At 39.1% G+C, this 19,576-nt stretch overlaps 1 protein-coding gene across 9 annotated transcripts in view; it reads right to left on the bottom strand.

The window, feature by feature from the left end:
• The window catches only part of HIVEP1 (HIVEP zinc finger 1), a 131,759-nt gene that overhangs the window by 20,237 nt on the left and 91,946 nt on the right, over window positions 1-19,576 (bottom strand). For all 9 annotated transcript variants that reach the window (XR_010432676.1, XR_010432677.1, XM_064664480.1 and 6 more), the window contains 4 exons: window positions 13,021-18,965; window positions 6,694-6,827; window positions 5,198-5,373; window positions 3,082-3,186 (listed from right to left, as the gene is read on the bottom strand). Coding sequence is in view for 7 of the 9 variants with exons in the window: in XM_064664480.1 (XP_064520550.1) it covers window positions 3,082-3,186; window positions 5,198-5,373; window positions 6,694-6,827; window positions 13,021-18,965 (6,360 nt within the window). In the remaining 2 variants the exon portion in view is untranslated. The remainder of the gene's footprint in view (window positions 1-3,081; window positions 3,187-5,197; window positions 5,374-6,693; window positions 6,828-13,020; window positions 18,966-19,576) is intronic.

Below are 19,576 nucleotides of genomic sequence, written 5' to 3'. Positions count from 1 at the left end.
TGTGTGTGCATGTGTTCAGAATTGTGCACAATTTTGCACTGCTTCTTCAATCTGCATGCACTTCATCTCTACTGCTGTCGGTCAAAGCTGGCTTCCCCTATGAATCTAAAGAATTATGTATTTAAATAATTGTGATTGCCTACCCTTTAAAAAAGACTACATAAAAATAGAATCAGCAAATTCCTTCACAAAAAAAAGGATTGGTGTTTTTGTTAAATTTCTGTGTAAATTCTCTAACTGAAAATCAAAAACATACAGCTTAGTTATTTTAAGCAAAGGTGCTTAAATAATCAGTATTCCAAATGTTAGGATAATGAATTAGGTGGAGACAGACAGACAGACATTCTACAGGTCAGGAAACAAGCCAATCTCACACAGTTTACAGGAAGAAATTTTTTTTCTGAGGTCATAATTATTTCTTATCAGATTTTCTGCACCTTACTCTACTGCATCTCACATTGCCTTCCACATCTCACATTGCCTTCCAAGTGAGGAAAGGGATGGGATTAAGCAGAACACTTTGTAAGAGACAGAACGCCTTTATCAACCACACAACAAAAATGTATGCTTTTAAAGAGGTTTTTTAAAACACTGAAGGATATATGGCCCAAACCTGCCAGCAACGCACGTCAGAGGGAGAGGGTGAAAGGGCCAAAGAGATAACACCACAAGTGCAGCTCAATACCCACGGCCCATCATGTTTTCCTTTGTGGGTTACATGCTCCTGCACTGGTGTGGGGAAAGGGCAGCCAAAGAGCCGTTAACTACGATGGCCTAGACACTTCAAAAAAATATTCAATCACATTTGAATATAGCCCAAATTAGCACATAAAGGATTTCAGATAGGGCAACAGAACCACTTACACTTAAAAAAGTATGTATGCAAATATATCACACTTTTTTTCCCTCCTGATTCTGCCTTAAAAATAGGCTGACAACCAAGATTCTGAATTATCGTGAAAAATACCTTCATGCGTGGCTAGGTGAGCTGACAGATTAAATAACATTTTTGAAGTGTACAGTTACTCACAGAATTTACATGGATAATTGTAAATGCCCTGTGCATTGCAGCAACTGGAGAGGCTGGACTGGTTTGGCTGCAGCAAATGAATGTTTATCATAGGTTTAATTACCCTGCCTCTTGGATAGGGCTCTACTGCTGAGCTTTGTGCTGCACAGTTGGTTTTACTATGGGTACTTGAGCCAGATTCTTTGGAGAAGGTAGGGATTTTATCACCAAGTTGTTTTTTGTTTGGGGTTCCAGTTAAAGAAAGGTTACCTTCTCTACTCTAGGGGGGGAAAAAAAAGGCATTGCAGTCATAAAATTAAATTCCATGAATAATTTCAAGGATTATGAAGCAAATTCTGTTGAATGTCTGGCTTTTTTTTTCTAAATTGGAATATTTAATTTATTAAGTAATTACTGTGCTGAAGCAAAGAACGTATTTCAGGAAATGTATAATATATTTATACTATGGTTAAACATGCCTGTACATGTTATGTAAAAAGAGAGAGCCTCTCTCTTTCTCAATTAAATAGTCATGAAGTCAAAGGAGAACATTCTTTCAAATGCTTGAAATGGCTTCCTTCTACCCAGAGTTACTGAAAATTCAGTCAAGATTTGAAACATTTCCCATTACATTATTAAGACAAATGCAATTTTTAATGTATGCAATTGGAATATCAATTTATCAATCAATGAAATGTTTTTAGTTCCTAGTAAACGAAAATATCTGTTCAGCTGTAGTTTCTAAAACTAACAAAAATGTCAAAAGCCACAGAACATCACTTAAAAAAGTGATGCATTTTCTATCATTCAAAGGCTGAAAATGTTAATAAAAACTTCCTCTGTAAGAAAAGGACAGTAATTCGTCCTGACACTTATCTTTTGTGTTATTTATTTGGTACCTCAAATTGCGAAGGGAGACGTTTTTTGCTTACGAAAAAGCAGTGTATCAAAGAATGCCAAAAAAGGGAAAATGCAGGTTTCTCTCTACCTAGCACACTACTGAATCATACCAGCTGAGTCATATTGCCATCATTTTTCAGAATTAGATTCAAGCTGATTCGCTTATTCTGCTAGTAGTTGTCATACGGGAGAAAGTGCATTCATCTTTCTTTCCCTGTACTATTTAAATAAAGACCCCCACTGCTTTCGTTTCTCAAAACCTCATCCACAATCTAATAAACTATTCCACTGGAGGAAGAAAAATACACCAAGGGAAGGCAATACAACTCATCTCGCCACTGAGAAATGTGAGGAAGGAAAAAATGCCACCACTGCACTGAGACATGCCGAGATCCAAAACAGTCCTAATGCACAATCCTGTTTTCCGTCTCACTGCGTCTGGTGCAGGCACACCTTTCTTATCACTCTGAGCAAATCCCTCATGAACCTGGTTTGGCTCTCTTTGATTTCACCTCCTCTCCAGTGGAAATCTCTTCGGATGCAGGAAGTGCAGAATTCCAATTATTAGCAAATGCATTCATTCTGATAACATTCTCATCAGTAATGAAGAAGTAGAACAGGTCAAGATGAATAATGTTTTTTAATTTCTAAGTGATCTCTATCTGCGGATTTATCCCTATTATTTGTGAAGGAGGACAGAACGCTACACTGGAAGATGACTAGCCTTCCTGCAAAGCACTCAGCAACACAGTTGTGATTTGTGTTGCATGTTAGTGATATCATTTTAATGAAATATGCATCTCAAAACTTGGACCATTTCATGCACAATTATTTTCAAAGAAGCACTACATTTGACTACATTTTTTTCTAGGCAAACAGCTGTTTTTCTGGTATTTTCAGTCTTGTCAAATTTATCTGTGAAAGTGATAAAGTTAAACTGCATAACACTTTGTGAAAAATTCAGCAGCAATTTATCCTTAGCATATGCTTGTCATTTCTTTTGCTGAAAGTTCTTCCAGTGTTTCTTGCTCCCTTGGACTAGCTCTTAAAATTTTTATCTCTGTATCTTTTCCCTGTACAAGAATTGAAAAGCTTTGGAAAAGAAAGGGTAAGAAATTGGGATGACAAAATAACCACAATAATTCAGTAAAGAAAGAAGACTTATTTCTTACCAAATTCTTCTTCCCCATCCTGGTCATCTATTAAGCCTACTGAGACTCCCAAATCCATGCATTTCTTGCTATGTGCCTTTGACTTCATATGTTTTGTTAAATTTCCTTAAGAAAAAAAAAAATAAAACAGTAACTACTCTGTTACTATAAATGTCTACAAATATAAACTCAGTGTGTTTATCTCTTCTTCAGGTACATTTATAACAACCGGTATGATTTGATTTCACAATTGCTAGAACCTTGTCCCTCAGTGCAAGCTGTCAAGGGCTGAGGTAGATTCACCATCCTGAATGCTACTAGCTCTCTGGCTACATTTCCAGAAGTTTTTTATTGAGATACAATAGAATAGGATGGAAATCCTAGATGACAATGTATTTTGCACTGTGTAAGACATCCCTCCTTTGTTTATGGCAAAGTATAAAAAAGGCTGATTCAGTCTTCAAAGTCATGTTGACAAAACTGTTACATGAAACTAAAGTTCATATCTTGCCATTCTTTTAGTATTTGATGAATCCTATTTTTAGTGTAAACATTTTCACTGCCGACTTAAGCAAACACAACAATTTTATTAAAAATCAGAACATGAACATATTTGATCTGAATCTCAAAAGTGAATGCATAGCTGAGAGGCCCAACAGGCTGCTCTCCCTTGTCCTTTGAAAAGAAAATATGGCAAATACCATCAAGAAAAAGTTAAGAGTGTCTCAGATCTGTAAATGACAAGATTTACAAAATGCACGTTACTAGAAGTAACTGCTTACTTTATACTGAAACTTCCTATTGTCTCTCAAAAAAGTTTCTTTGAGGTGTTTAAATGGGAGAAATTACAGTGTAATGGTGACTTTTCTACGGTTATGAAATACTTTATTTCTGCTTTGAAATGAAGGTAGTAACTCACCCCAAATGTTGAAATAATTGTTATGAACATATTGACTCACAAATAGCAAATTTTCCAGTTTTACATACTGCATGAAGTTGCTGACTACACTGTCTTGTTATGAAGGGTGGTTTACCAAACATCGAGCACCCAACTGTGTGACTGACTCTGCCAGCAATAACGGCAACAGCTGGGCATACCAGCTGCAGAAGAGGACATGAATACAAGTATCTGCTACAGCTGAAACCACGGAGAACTTCACATGGGCAGAACTTAACTACTTGAACTTGGCCAGCATCCCTACTCTGCAAAAACCATAATGAGAATTTATTGGGTTTGCACTCCAGCATTTCATCGTATTGGCAATATGATGACCCAGTCTGCCAGTTTGCAGTGATAAGTTTTGACACATCTAAAGCCTATTCATCCCACTTTGTGCAGCACCGGGTTATTTCTTGGAAGTTTTCCACCCAACCACTAAATAGCATTGAACCCACTAAAAATACAAATGTTTCTGAGGTTACAGCTGGGGGGATTATTGCTAAATTATGTTCAAGGCCAAGAAAAATTTTACGGCTTAGAATTCTTTTGCTGAAAGTATTTTGGCTGTAAATTTCTCTTGCCTGGATCTACCACTGTTTATTATACTGCCTGCTTAAACTAGGATGCAGTTAAGTCTCTATTGTAAACAGGCTTTAGAAAGTAGGGGTCCAACTCTGGGTCTTAAAAGGTCAAGTGGAAAGTGAATCTTGTTCTTCAAGGGTAAAAAAAATAATTTCAATATAGCAATTTAATAAAGGCTAATTTCTTTCCTAGAGCAATTGGTTGAGTGTCAATATGAGTACAATATATGTCCACCTCATACCTCCAAAAGATCAGTGCTTCAGACATAAAATTCTGTGTCCCATCCCTATCTAGGATGAGCAGCTAACCATCTCACTTGTCTTCACCTAATTTTCATCATACTCTCAGGATTTCCCTCTCCCACTCCAATTTCTCACCCACTGTGGCATGCCACACAGTTAATTCATATGTAGATGTGATTATCTGAATAAACATACAGAAGATAAAGGAAAAGCAGGAAATTGGAAATTACAAATATTTTGAAGCATTAGACAATAAAACTCCCCAGAGAGGCAACCTCTTTAGCTCATGAACAGCCAATTATGAGAAGAAAAGAATTCTACTTTAAAGCAGAAAGAAAAAAGGGGAAAAATGTACACAGTAAAGTGCACTTGCCTTTAGTTTTGAAGGAAAAGTTGCAGTAATTGCAGTGGTAAGGACGGACATCTGTATGTGTGCGAATATGCTTCTTCAGCATGCTGGGCTTCTTGCAACGTATTCCACATTCTTCACAGATGTACTTCCCTCTCCCTCTTCCTCGAACATACACATAGTCTTCATTTGACTTGTACCTAGTAACAGTACCATAAGAGTAAGGCAATCAGTTGTAATGGGAAAATTATTCTAGTTAGAAACACCAATCTACTAGAATTTCTAAAATAACACAGTAGATGAAAATGAATGACTGAGAAAACCAATCATGCTCTTTTTCTGCTCAGCTTCTGCATTTATTTGTTAAATTCATGCCAATCTTTTTCTCTAGGTAATCAGATTTGTTTAGGAATAACAGCTTATCTGTTTTAATAAAGGTACCATTGACAGTTAGCATTTAAAGATTTCAAATTTCCTCTTTGCAGCACAGGAACATACTTTTTAAAGGTGTCAGTTCTTGGAAGCAGGTTTGGGCACCATGCGGAAGCTTTAAAAGAGCATCTTTAAGGCTCTGCGTTGGATGCAGAAAAGGAACAACATTAGTTACGACAGTGGGAAAGTCTTTAAAATTCCCTATCAATGTCTTCTGGACTCAGACTATGGGGACTGTCTCTAGATGAAAAAAAGTCATTCAGATTCAATTACACCCTTCATATTTCCACTCAAGGATGCCAAAGGTTGCGCTTAGCTTTTGTGACCTGGTCCCTGCAACGTTTGGATCTGTGCAGACACACAGCAATGCTGGTAATAGCTCAACTGCTTGCCTAGACTAGATTCCAACTGGGAACCAATAAATGGAGAACAATAAAATATGCACCACTTGTGCTCCAAAATTGTAGAGGTGTCACTGGCATTTTTCTATTTAAAAAATCTGTTTTCTACCAGGTTGTACATAGTGCAACACTGTGGCTAAAGTAACTGTTACTCGTATCAGGCAACAGATTTAAAGTATTATGGTGCAGGGACTAGGGCTCTCAGTAAATATTTCCATGGCACTTTTCAAATCAGGAGTTCTCCAGGCTATGTATGCCACAGCAAACTACCAGACAGCCTATATCACAGGCTGCTGCTTAGCCCCTGGACTATATCCTCTCTAGTTACAGTTATACAGCCCTACTGCAGAATAGCTGTTATTTATCATGTAAGAGAAATACAGGAAAAGAATTTACATCTCTGGCTGTATTTAGCTGCCTTTACCGCTGATTAATGCTTGTTCCTTGGAAAAAAATTGAATTGCACTGCCTACTGTTCTTTATTTTATTACCCCTTCTCGTAACTCTCATGGCTCCATGATTCTGATGACTTTCCATTTTTCTTGGAAACATAACCAACATCCACAGACCACAATATGGGAACTGTTGCTTAAAATAAATCAATCAGGAAGCAATATCTCTGCAAAGTCTAGAATCAAGGAAAAATATCTTTTAGATGATACGTAGTATACAAAGTACAATACTTGCCCTCCATCAAATATTTTAACTCTTCTTGGTACAGTTTTGACAAAGGAGTTTTCTTTATCGTGCTCAGTGCTTGATTCAGAGTTTTCCTTATTGCTGAATTCAGCTGCGGTCATTTTTTTTCTATTTAATGCTCGCTGAAAGAAAACGAGATATGCTTATCATTAAAATTAGTGTCTTTCATATGCTATGCAAACATTCAAGTTATGATGAATAAAAGCATCATAAAAGCCACAATTCTAATAACTGGTTTTTGAAACTGTTAAGATACATGAAACAAAATACATCTTTTGCCAAACTTCTTCTCTAATATGCATTGTCTATTTGCGGACAGCTAAATCTACATGGAGATTATGGCTCTGTAGGAAGTCAGGGATGCTTTGAATCTGCAGTAGGAGATGCCTCTTTTTTCTTTTGGGAAGGTGAAGGTGATGCTTTTTAGCTACAGATAGCCTTCTACACAGAAAGATGTGTACATTCAAATCCAAGTGCTTCCTAAACAGCTACAGCATTGCTCCCCTGCACTTGATGTGGCAGTGGGACCAACTTGCCTGCCAGGCAAGGAGCCGCCTTCCCATGGCAGAGCAAAGAGAAGAGTGGGAAGGAGAGGTGTACCAAGGGAAGATACTAATAAGTAACATTTCTGAGTACTAATATTTTCTAAAAAATATACCTATGTTTTGGTGTCGAAAATGACTTCACAATTTGGTGAGGTTACCCTTCCAAAGCAAGGCTCCACAGTTCATTACTACTAACAGACCAAATTACAAGAAAAAGCATACCAGTTGCCTAGCAGAACAAAATTACATTTCTCCATTTTCCCAAATTACTAATAAAGGGAACTTTTTTTTTTTTTTAAAGGAGGATGAGTTCCCCGAACATTTCCCAATTGAAATCTACTCCTTCCAAGTCTAGGGTATTTATAAAATGGGCAACAATGAAGGAACGATCCAATTAGCCAGCAATTATTACTGCGATATTTATAAACTGTTCTACCCACGTAGCTGGCACATTTACCACATTTGCTCATATTGATAAGTGAATAAAATTATGAGGAAAAAAAAAAGTCTGGCCTTATGTTTTTCACTCATTATAAAATTTAATGCTGTAAGCTTGCGAATTCTTGGCAAGAGGAATGACTTCACTGGCTGACTTAAAATGACTGATCAATTATGCTGTTCATTACATATATTGAAAGGTGACATCATTCTGGCACCCGGTCCTTGCCCATTGTCCTTCACACAGCCTCAGAGACTACCTTTACTTCTACTTCCCATCTGATAAGGAATTAACACAGATCAGAGGAAAAGCATCTTCCTATCAATTCAAAGTCCTAGAAATATGCACATACACAATATCCAATCCATATGCCTTCATACAGACCTCTGGATTGATTTGGGCTGCATTTTCAAATATCCGAGCAGTTCTACCAAAGCACACATGACAACTCTGCCTGTGTGTAGGAAGAAAGAAATTTCACCCTGCATGTTTTAACAGCACCCATACAAGGTGGATGAGAAATATCAGAAGTGAAGCTTATTCCTGGCAACTCAGCCATGCTGTAGTTCCTATACACTACCTGGTACACGAATTGCTTTTGTTTCCACTGCAAACAAAGAATAACAAGGTGACATTTGTAGTTAAACAGGAAAAGTCATGGAAAATACAGAATACACACAATAAACCCAATACCACATAAATATTCACAGCAGCTGGAATAATGCAATCTCTAAGTTCCTGATCATTCAATCCTAAATACTAAGTATTTTTTCCAGATTTAATTTTTAGGAATGAAAACACAAAGGAAAAAGAAAGATTCCAGCAGTATTTGGCCCATGTTGTTATCCAAACTATGATGAAACAGTGTTATAATAAATTGTATATTCACAAAAGCATCCGGCGTGCAAAAAACTAACACAATATAGTATAGCCAAATACTTCTGATTCTCTCACCATCCCTTCTTTTTTTAAACACATGTATTTATGTACAGGCATAAGATAGCCTAACACAGGTATTCAAATTACTATTTACCTCTGCTGATGTACTTTAGTTTACTGGTTATATGCTATTTTAGAAATTGCTTCGGTGTCTTAAACACGCAAAATGCTGCTATCAAAGATGCTCTAGCAGAAACACTGAGTTTCTGTCACAGAAATCTACAGAAATGCTCACTGACAATGAAAAAAACCAGTCTGTTTAGTTTTTCATGAAAAATTCCAACTGGATGATGACGACGATTTGGGCCCTCTGTACCTTTTAAAGAGCAGTCATCTCTAAGGAGCACAGGTTTCTTGTGTGGAAATCCTTTAATGTACCTCACCTAAAATCCACCAAACCCCCACACATACTGGTGGAAAGGGCAGAAAAACAGCAGCACTGTAAAATATTCCTCTCTACCATTGCTTATGCCTTCCGTTTCTAACACAGTCTTGTCTCTCTTCTCCCATTGAGACAAGGACCATGATTCATTTCTACTTCACTCATTTTGCTCCGATTTAACTCCATTGTCCTCAATTACTGGTATAAAACTGAAAAAAAATTGCTCTTAGGGCTGCCCAGAGACCAGAGTTCAATAGATACTTCTGGTACTTTACAACATCCTTTGGAAAAAAAACATGCTCACAGCCTGAATCATCAACATTATAAATTTCAGATTAGAATATTCATTAAACATTTTTCCCATTGGCACACAGCCACTTGGGGAAAATGTTTTTAATGTCTTTAAACTTTTATTGGTTTACACATAAAAATCTTCTGCATTTAACTACTTTCTAGTAGTGAGCTGGACCTGTTGTGGAACATCATCCAAGAAGGGAAAGCTTTCCACAGTTAAGAGAAACTTTCCATTCTTCAGCCTATTCTTCCTCAAAAATCATCACCCTGGAATATTGCACATATTACTGATTCTCTTCAGGAAGCAGAGCCAAGATCAATATGGGGGCTTGAAGAAGACCTGATACAACACTAATGACTTCAGGTGAGGAAAATTGGTGAAAAATAGTAATAAATGGAACAACAAAATAAAAAGAGCAGGGAGATTATATAAGCCTCTGTGCAGGTGAAACCGCCTGTTACATTTTCACGTGCTGCACTAATTCCAGGAGCTTCTTTTATAATAACATTTTGTGGTTTGTTTTCTGAATCACTGGAACGTGGCAACTTCACCTATTGCCTCTGAGCAGTGAACTGTGAAGAGCAAATAAAACCCAGGGTTCTTTATTGTTTGCATTTTGTTCATGTGTATCTTTGTTTCCCATGGTACCTATTTTTGAAAGAACTGCTTTTTTTGTGACACTGATGAGTAGTGGTTATGCAGTAGCATGAAATCTCTGCAATCATGACTTAGTTCTGGGGGTAAACTCAGGAACAGTTCAGCAAGTCGCTTTATCTCGATGAGAAGATCAGCAGTTAAAGCCCTATGAGCAGAATATGCCAAATCAGTCTGTGAGAGCGAAGGTGCTGCATTTTTATTATTTATAAATTGGATTATAGCAGCACTTAAAGCTCTTCATCAGGTCAGGGTTAAAATGTGCAAACCACTTGAAAAAACACAACTCCCAGAGATCTGCAATCTAAACTGTGGTTCCTGAAGGAACTCAGAACCCCATCAACCTTTTAAGCAGAAAATCAATCACATTTTTTTTTAGAATTATTTGATAATTTCTTTTTTGGCTTTGTGCTTTTTTTTTTAATGGAATGTTAATTTCCAAAAGGACCTCCAACATTTTCCATCCTCAGTCTCAAATAAAAAAACCAAAACAGTAGAGTTACTGGGCCTGAACTGAATGAGGAATTTCAGTTTCTGCTTTTTTCAAACATGGCTTCTGTGAGGAAGTTTTCAAGATGGAATGAGCTATTCCATTACCAGGTCTGACCGGAGACTGGTAACACAGAAGTATATTCTAGCAACAGCAGCAGCATCATTTTGGAAAGCAGCTGAAATTCTGCTGCCTGAGTCATTAGAAAGGAAAGCAGACAAGTTCTGGAGGTGTTAGGTCAAAACACCTATCAAGTCTTAGAAATTTTTAATTACTGCCTTCCTATACCTCGCTCACACCATCTGAAGTGCCAATTAAACTTTTATTGGTGCTTTCTTACTGCACTTTCTTCCTTCACAATGGCTCTGAGCAAACCCTGTAAATCAGCCACAAGCAGAGCTTAAGAACTCTTCATTTTCACAATGCTCATGCGCTTCATTCAAAACATCAGCAAGCAAGATTGAAGAAAGATTAGTAACTGTGGTTCTTTGTGGCAGAAGCACTGTAAAGGTACCTGACAGCTGCCTATTACAGCATTTAAGCGCTCCTGGAGCGTTTAAAAGGGTGCTGTCAAAATATTTTTTTAAAAAATTATTATCTATTATTTATAATCTAAACAGAGTTTGTTTGTAGACAAAATCTTTTCTTCAAGAGGCATGCTGCAGCTTCGCTATCAGTGAGTTTCTTCTGATAGACTGTTCTTTAAAAATAAAACAAACATGAGTCAATGACACAACTGATGTGAGACTTGCCTTAGAAGGACTTGTTCAACTACGTACAATGAAAAAGGCTAAACGTTTGATTCCTTTTTTCCTTTTTCTTTTTTTTTTTTTTAATTTGGCACTATTAAGTACAACAGCTCATAAAATGTATGAAGAAGTAGACCTAAAAAAAAGGTAGTAAGAGTTTAAACCAAGGCAGCACACTAACATGGAACCAACAATTCAATTCAATTAAAGCACCATAACAAAGCCGGCAGCCTGTATGTATTTTCTGCATGAGACATTATGGATAAAGTTTTAAACTCCAATATAAATATTAGCAAAATCTCTCACTGATTTCAGAAGGACCAGGTTTAACTCTACGGCTCTTTTGGCCTTAAGGGTTTCAGTGCATCTTCTCGACTCGTCCTGTAATTTTGAAACTATTTCTTCCTCTCATACAGTTGCTTCCTCTCATCCTACTGCTTTTTTCCCCACAATGACAATTCTGTATCTTAGCAAAACATTTAGCAAACACAGAAGCATTCCAGGGTGACCTCTGACAGCAAATCTCTGTCACTCAACACCCACAGAGATATGGGTCTTTTCCTGAGGCTGTGGCATGTCTCCTCTAGAGGGACCTCTGGCAGTATGGACCCCGAGTCCCATCCCAATGACCAGGGATTTTGCTGACGGCAGCCTGCAGGAGTAGGACAAGTTACAATTGCTTTTATGCCCCCACCAAAACACTTCCATGCCCTGAAGGATTCTGGAGAAAGGGAGGTCTGTGACTGATGCTGCGTTTTTGCCAGCTCCAAAGAAGAGTTTGGCACCAAAGACACGGTGTACACAGCAAAGAGGAAAAAAAAGTGTGAAATCAAGCACACTTCAGAAGGCTTTACAATTTCACTAGATGAGACAATAAAATATGGTACTGGGTCCATTACAGAGACACAGACAGCTGCTGCCATACTATTGGGCAAGGAGCCACCTTTACCCATTCATAGAAGTGGTTCAATCACTAAGAAACACCAAAACCAGTCCAAACCAGCACAGTTTTCGTCCTGTCTATAATAAAACTGTCCAGCAAGTAAAATCCTGATCACAACTGTGCAGCCCCGAGACGGCTAAGGAAATAAAAGGTGGGTACTTTGCTCTGACATTTTGGACTCTGGAATGATATAGTGTTTTATGTGGGTCACAACCTCTGCCTGGATTATATTCCTCAGCGCAAGATTTAACATCACCTTTTGAGCCATATTTATCCAAGAAGTTGTTGGTGGTTTTACGGCAGTGTAAATTTTGGTATAAACTTTGCTATTTCTGTCATTATTTCACACCACCGATTAACCTAGATGGGAGAAAGGGAAATGGTATACTCCTCCTCGCACAGTTAGATGATCAGCAATTGTGAAAACTGTTTTCACGATGTTTCCACAGACATGTTCACGCTGAGCACTGTTTTGTAACAGAAAATACCAACTGACCTTTAAGGCAAAATATGCAATTATGATCTTAAATTAACCTGTTTTAAGTTAAAAGTGTTTAAAAATATTTCTATCAGAGTTATTTTTGTTCTACCTTTGCATGACAAAAAAATAGTCAAACATATTCCTGCCACAATAAACACTCCATATACGGATTTAAACCCAGGAACTAATTTCCATGAAAAGCGATAAATCCTTATGAACAGGTTTCTTAATCGAATTACTTAAGATCTTTTTAGCAGTTTGATCCAGCATAACTAAAATAAATAAGCACATATACTGTATGTGTCAGGCATATTACATTCTCTAAAATATGAGGAAGCACAATTTCCAAAGCAAATCCTCTGTAAATGATCAGTATACATCAAACATTGTTTAAGTACCTTGGTTAAGCTGTTCTTCCACTTGCTTGAATAGACCAGTACATCAGATCTGGGATGAGTAGTTCTTGCTAGAGTGTACAGTGGTTTTTCAACTTTTTGTTTGGAATTGAGGAGGGAGAGAGCTACCTTGGTCGACAAACCAAGTGGATTGGGATTGTTAGGATTAACGGTCCATGTAGAATACGCAGAGATTTTCTGATCGTTTTGCAGTAGATGCAACGGTTTTCTCTTCATGAGATAACACCAGGTAAAATTTGTTGTGGTCTTGAGGCTTGGAAATGACAACCTCTGCATTTCTCCTGCATTCATGGCAGCCAGTGTTGTTACAGACTTTGCTTGGCCAGGGTTGTTGATGTGCTTGCTCTCATTATTGTTACTTGGGGACCTTCTTTCTTGACTGCTACTTACAGCCTTGAGAAGAGAATTCTGGTTATTCACTGGAGACAATTCAGATGGTTTTCTAACTGCAAACACTGGCGATGTTGAAGACTTAAGGTCTTCAGATTCTGGTGACTTCTTTAGGGTTTCTGAAACCCCAGTGTCAGATGAATGATGGTCAGGCAAAGGCAGGTCTGAAGTACTGGTCTTGCTGCTTTTTTCATCCTGTGTAACACTGTCAGGATCCAAGAGGTGATTTTCAAGAGGCTCCGTGGTGCAAACTTGTCTTACCAAAACTGGTTTCTTTTGCTTACTAGTAGGGTCATTAGATCTAACATTCACTGAATGCAATGGTCTAGCATCTGTCATACAAGCAGCTCCACTCTCATCTTTAACACGTTTCTGCTGCTTTTCCATGGCAATATCTAAACTGTTGGCTGGGGAAAGCATTCGTTTACTTGAAGCTGTAGTTTCTGGTTGAGGGAAGAGTCCACTAACTGGCACTTTCTGAATGATATTTGAAGAGCTTGACAAAGGTGAGTTTCTGGTTCCATTTTCTGGTTGTGAATTTTCAAATTCAAATGAATTTGGCAAAGTCCTCTGATAATCTTTGTGAGATTTTGGCAGCTGAGTTTTGCCTTCAAGCGTTGGCACTGTCACAACATTTGTATTGCAGATGGACTGATTTACCTGATCCTGGGTCACTAAAATGTGAGGAAGGGGTGTAACAGTTGCAAAGCCATAGGATGGCATACTGCTGTGAATACGGACAGGAACCACAAAAGGAGGAATCTGACTGCTGCAGTTATTAGGGACAATTTGCTTTAAAGGAGGCACAGAGTATGGATTAGACATGTCAGACAGTTTAGTCTGCATTTCAAAGGAGGATGAATTCTGATCCACCCCAACTTGACTTGGACCAGTCTGAGTTGATAAAGTACTTTTTAGCAATTTAGAAGAGCATGGCTGACCTATATGTAATGTTTTAACTTGAAGTTGATACTTTGGAGCAAAACAATCCTTTTTTTCATCAGGATGACAAGAAAGCGAGTCTGTGCTTGCTTGCTCCCCTTTGGCTGATGTTTTAGTAGATGGCTGAGAAGGCTGATGAGTCAAGGATGGCGGTCCTTGATTATTCAACATATGATCTAGAGGCTCCTGAACCGACGACAGGCCAACAGAATTACAACTTTGAATTGCTGAGTGAGGCCTGGAGTTAGTCTGTGAATACTGTGTACTTGAAGGAAAGTCCACTGAAGATTTGCCAGAGGTCTGCAGCTTGTGTAATGGCATTGTGGGCACATCTGTAGCATGAGCTGTCTGCAATGAAGAGGTTGATTTCACTTGAGGTTGTTGATTTTCTGGAGCAATATTTAAAGATATTTGTCTTACGAATGGCCCCCTCCTCCTTTCTAGAAGAGGCACGTGTCCAGCAGCTCCATTTGCAGATGAAACTTTCGGAGTGGCTATCTCTACAAGCGGGACAGGTTTTGACGGAGACATACTTCCACAGTCAAAAGACTTACTTCTGTAGTCCACAACCTCCATTGAGGGCTGTGTGCAGCTGATTTGCTCTGAGGCAGCACGTCTCATTTCCCGGTAATGAGGTCCAGGAACAGACAGTGCGTGTGAACCAGCAGGAATCATGAGGAATTCTGACGACTTACTAGCAGGCTCTGCTTTGGAAGGGTTCTCAGCCTTCAAAGTTTCATCTTTATCAAGTGAAGTTGAGAAACTGGAGGCATGAGACAAGCTACTCTCCCGACTTAGGCTTCTAGAAAGTGTGGAGTCAACACTTGATTCAGCAGATGAATGCTCCATTTCAGCCAAGCGAATTCTTTTCTTCTTCGGTGGAAGCTTTTCTGTTGGTAATTTTGACAGTGTTTCGCTGCGCTGTGGCCAGTTAAACCTTTCTGTCTTTTCCTGGTCACTGCACTGGTTTTCTTGGTCTCTGTCTGGTTCTTCTGTGACCAGTATTTCAGGAACCTGGATGTTATGCTGTCGAACAAGTCTTGACGGCTGAAGTGGCGTGCTTCTCTCATTAGAAACCAACTGGCTTCCCTGAACTTCCCCTCTAGGTGATTCTGACGACAAGGGTTGATGATGCTGGGGATTGTTCAGATAAGACTGTCTGTCTTCTTGGATTACAACTGTATTCAAAGAGTGATGCTTTGCAACCTTGTTGGGCTCTTGAGAAGAAACTGGTGATAGTCTTTCAAACGACTCTGATTTCTCAAATGAGCTATTTCTGCTCAGTGAATTGGTGTGCTGTATTACTGAAATGCCAGTCCCTTGTCTTTTCAACTCCATCTTTTCTTGCACAGCTGAACTTGCCTGCTTTTCAATGAGTGGAGCCACCTTTGGCTCAATAGTCTGATCTGTGCCTCGAGCCACAAGGTGAACTTGGGAACTCTGAAGCAGAAGTTTGCTTGGTTGTTGTGATCCTACCACTGTTGTCGCATTGTATTTTGACAGACTGGAAGAATTTGCTGGCTTGCTTTGGCCTTCTGTGTTCTTCGATGGTATGCTCGTATCATTTTGCTGTGGGTCATCATCATCGCCAACACTTTTCATTTTCCTTCTTTTCCTTATCTGGGGTGTCTGCTCCCAGACGCCAGTTGAAGTAGTGACCCTGTAGTGTAGAATCTGAGGCTGTGTACTGTTTGTAACAGCTTTATGCTCAGGCTCCCGGATTGCTGCTTTAGTTTTAGGTCCATGCAACTCTGAACAATAAAATTTCTTGTGGTTTTCAAAATTTTCCAGTTTTCTATATCTGTTTCTGCAGGTTTCACATTCAAACATTGTTCCTCGCACCTGAGGGGACTTCTTTGTTTTTTCTAAATTTGATCCCTGTGCCAAGGATTTGCTCCTTTGTAATAAGGATTCACTTGATAAATTACACCCCACATAACTTTCTTCTACAGATCGCACCAGTCCAAGACCTTGGTTTTCACCAGTGGAAGAATCTTCTATTGCTGCCTGTCTAACAAGGGTTCGAGGGTGTCCGCCTTGGTTCAGTGGAGTAGCAGGTCCTGATACAAAAACATCATCATATAAAGAGCCAATCTTATCATCAAATGACTGGCTTCCTCGAAGGGGATGAGAGGGAGGTATTACATTCGGAGGTACTGCTGAGTAACTGGTGGTAGGCATGGAATTACTTCGTGTTATAGGTAAACAGTCAAGGGATGGTACAGAAAGAAGAAAAACTTGCTTTGATTTCTCAGTGGGCGTAAAAGGAGACTTTGGTATATCAGAGCTTGAGCTAGTTCTTCTTCCCATGGGCTTTAAATCAAACTGGAAAGAATCTTTAAATATGTAGGATTTTGGTGAATCTATGCTTCCTCTTCTCGAAAGAGATGTTCTTCTTGGTTTCACGCTATCTAACTGTTTGTCATCTACAACAGCTTCATTATCAGAAATTAACTTTGAGATACGCTCCTCAAGAGTTTTTGTTGCCAAGGGAGGTCGCATTTGGCCAGAGAGAATCAGATTTTTTTCAGCACAAACAGTTTGTACCACTGATGCCACCACACCACTTGTTCGTGGCACACAGGGCAGGTTTTTATTTGGATCTTTCTCAGAGGTCAACAATCCCCTTACAAAAGGAGCTGGAGGGCTCATTGTTTGATCGGCACTTTCAGAACGAGAGAAATAACCAGAATCAGTACTACCTAAACTTCTGGGGCTCAAAAGACATTTTCCTTGCTGATCTTGAGAACCATCAGTTGCCTGTTGTCTCTGGAGCTGGGCATGCACTGATCCTACTGCAGATCCCAGCTGTTCCTCTAATAGGCCCACTTCTACTTTCTGATGCTGCTTTATGTCATTCTCCTTGAATGAGGCTGTATGTGTTACATTTGACTGAAGAGTTGTCACTTTAGAATCTCCTTTTCTCTGTGCTGCAGCAAGCTCAGGTGCAGGTTCTGTTACTTTTGGGCTATCAGCCCTTAATGGAGAAACATTTACAGGATGAACTACTACTTTAGGTAAAGCTGCCCTTACTTGAGGTTCTGCATCATGCAATGAAGAGTCACCTGGTATGCAATCTGGGTTGCTTACTGGAATAGGACTTCCTTTCTGCAATGTTTCTGCACTTGAAATTACTTTCATTAATTGTGCAGGTTCCAGTTCTTGATCATCTTGTCTTTCATCGGCAGTGCCTTCATCTTCACTTTCACCGCTTTCTTCCACATCTGAATGAATGCTAAGTGCTTTGTCTGAGTCATGCGATAAGAAGAGGCCACCTGAATCTGGTTGTAGAACAAGTCCAAGTTTGATAGCGTGTGCATGAGATTTTTTGTGCTTGTACAGATTGCTTTTGGTTTTAAATGAAAACCCACATGTCACACAGGGATATGGTCGCTCTCCAGTATGGGATCGGATGTGCTTTTGGAGAACACTGGGCTTGGCACAGGCCCGATTGCAATACTCACAGACGTATTTCCCTAGCTTTTTAGGCTTCTGGTCTTTTAAGAGGTTACATATTTGTTCTACACCATGGTTTACAACTGATGCTATCTGGGCTGAATTATACACCGGACCTATAGGCAAGTGTGTTGAACTTGATGTGCTAATTGACAAAGGTGAAGACGAACTAGCTACTAACTGGTTTTGAGAAAAAACCTGAGTTACAGTGGAAGATGAGGTGTGAACGACAGAAGTTGTTACTGCTATGCTGTATATCTGCTGGAGCTTGGGGTTTTCTTGACTCTGCTGTTGCACCAGCGACCTAGTTAAACTTGGACACATAACAACCTGGTGATTTTGTTGACTGGTCTTAGTAATAAGGTCTTGTGAATGAGAAACTGATTGGCCTTGTGCTTGTCCAGTCTTGGCTGTTGTTGCTACATGCACATTGTTCAACGTACACGGGTAATAGTGAGGTCCAGCTGCAAACTCATGCTGTGACAAAGCAGACTGATTTTGGACGCTTATTGTATTGGACGTGAGACTAGAAGAGGTGCTTACAGTTTTATTTGGTCTCAGTTTCTCTATTTGCATCCCATAAGGGGGGCACTCTTGTGCTAAGGTGTTCAGTTCAGGCTCCATAGCTTTTAATAAGACATCGAATGCAGTACGCGTACACGGGGATGACGTACTGCAATCAACAAAATTAATACATTCATTACTGTCAGTCTTTGTTTTACTTGATGAGGAGTTTGACGGAGGCTTCCTCTCTGCCGAGTTCAGTTGGTTTGCATCAGTATCCCCCGCTGCCTGCTTACACAAATCTAAGGACGGATGCGTCAGTGAAAGCTTTGTCTGCATTGATGCCTCAGATTTGGTTGTTTCAACACTTATCTCACTACTAAGTGCTCCCCCATTTTGTTTGGTACATTGATTTCCATTTTGCACGGGCAGGCGATCCTGTGCCATGGCGTGTTCAGAGGCATCTGGAAGAGCTTTTAGTGGTGAAGGCTCTATATTTTGCTTAACCTTGGCTTCAGTGGGGCTTCTCAAAGGCGATTTTGGTATTTTTTTAAGATGGTTTTCAGACACAATCTTTTTTCTTTTCACACCCTTAATTGTATCTTGGGTTCCTCTAGTACCAGCATCGGTGATTTCTGTTAAAACACAAAGAGAATAAAAAAGAATATTCAAACTGGATAATGCAGTATTTTTTTTTTATTTATATCACTTTAGAATCTCTAGGTTTCAACAGTAAGCCCTGGGGCAACAGGACTGATGTCCATCTCTCCAGCCTCCAATACTTTCTTTTAACAGTAAATGTATCTTAGTGAAGATCTATTTTGTTTTCATCAAAAATGAGCAATGCTTTCTAACTGATGCTCAAAGACATTACAAAAGTAATTCACTATAGGAAAGGCTTCAAAGAAAACATAAGAAAAGAAAGGCTACTGAAGGAATATTTTAGCAACTCCTTTTCAGATAAGTAAAAGAAGCCTCTCTCTTGCACTAGTTTAAAAATCCAAATTGTTAAAGGAGGAAAATGAAGAACCAAGACACATATGTCATGTTTGTCACTTTTTCCATCTGTATGTCCCCGTAGTCAAGGAATGAACACAACCTCCTCACGGTTATATTTGTAAGTAGATTTATCATGGAAATGGCACAACCACCCACACCATCTGTCAAATACTGTATTTCAGAGCTCCAATTACTGAACTTCAATAGCATTTCAGATGAGCAACTACTGCGGATGAATAAAATCAGT

This window comes from Pseudopipra pipra, chromosome 1 (genome assembly GCF_036250125.1).
Source record: "Pseudopipra pipra isolate bDixPip1 chromosome 1, bDixPip1.hap1, whole genome shotgun sequence".
Classification (NCBI taxonomy): domain Eukaryota; kingdom Metazoa; phylum Chordata; class Aves; order Passeriformes; family Pipridae; genus Pseudopipra; species Pseudopipra pipra.
This window is presented reverse-complemented; position numbering and strand designations above follow the sequence as displayed.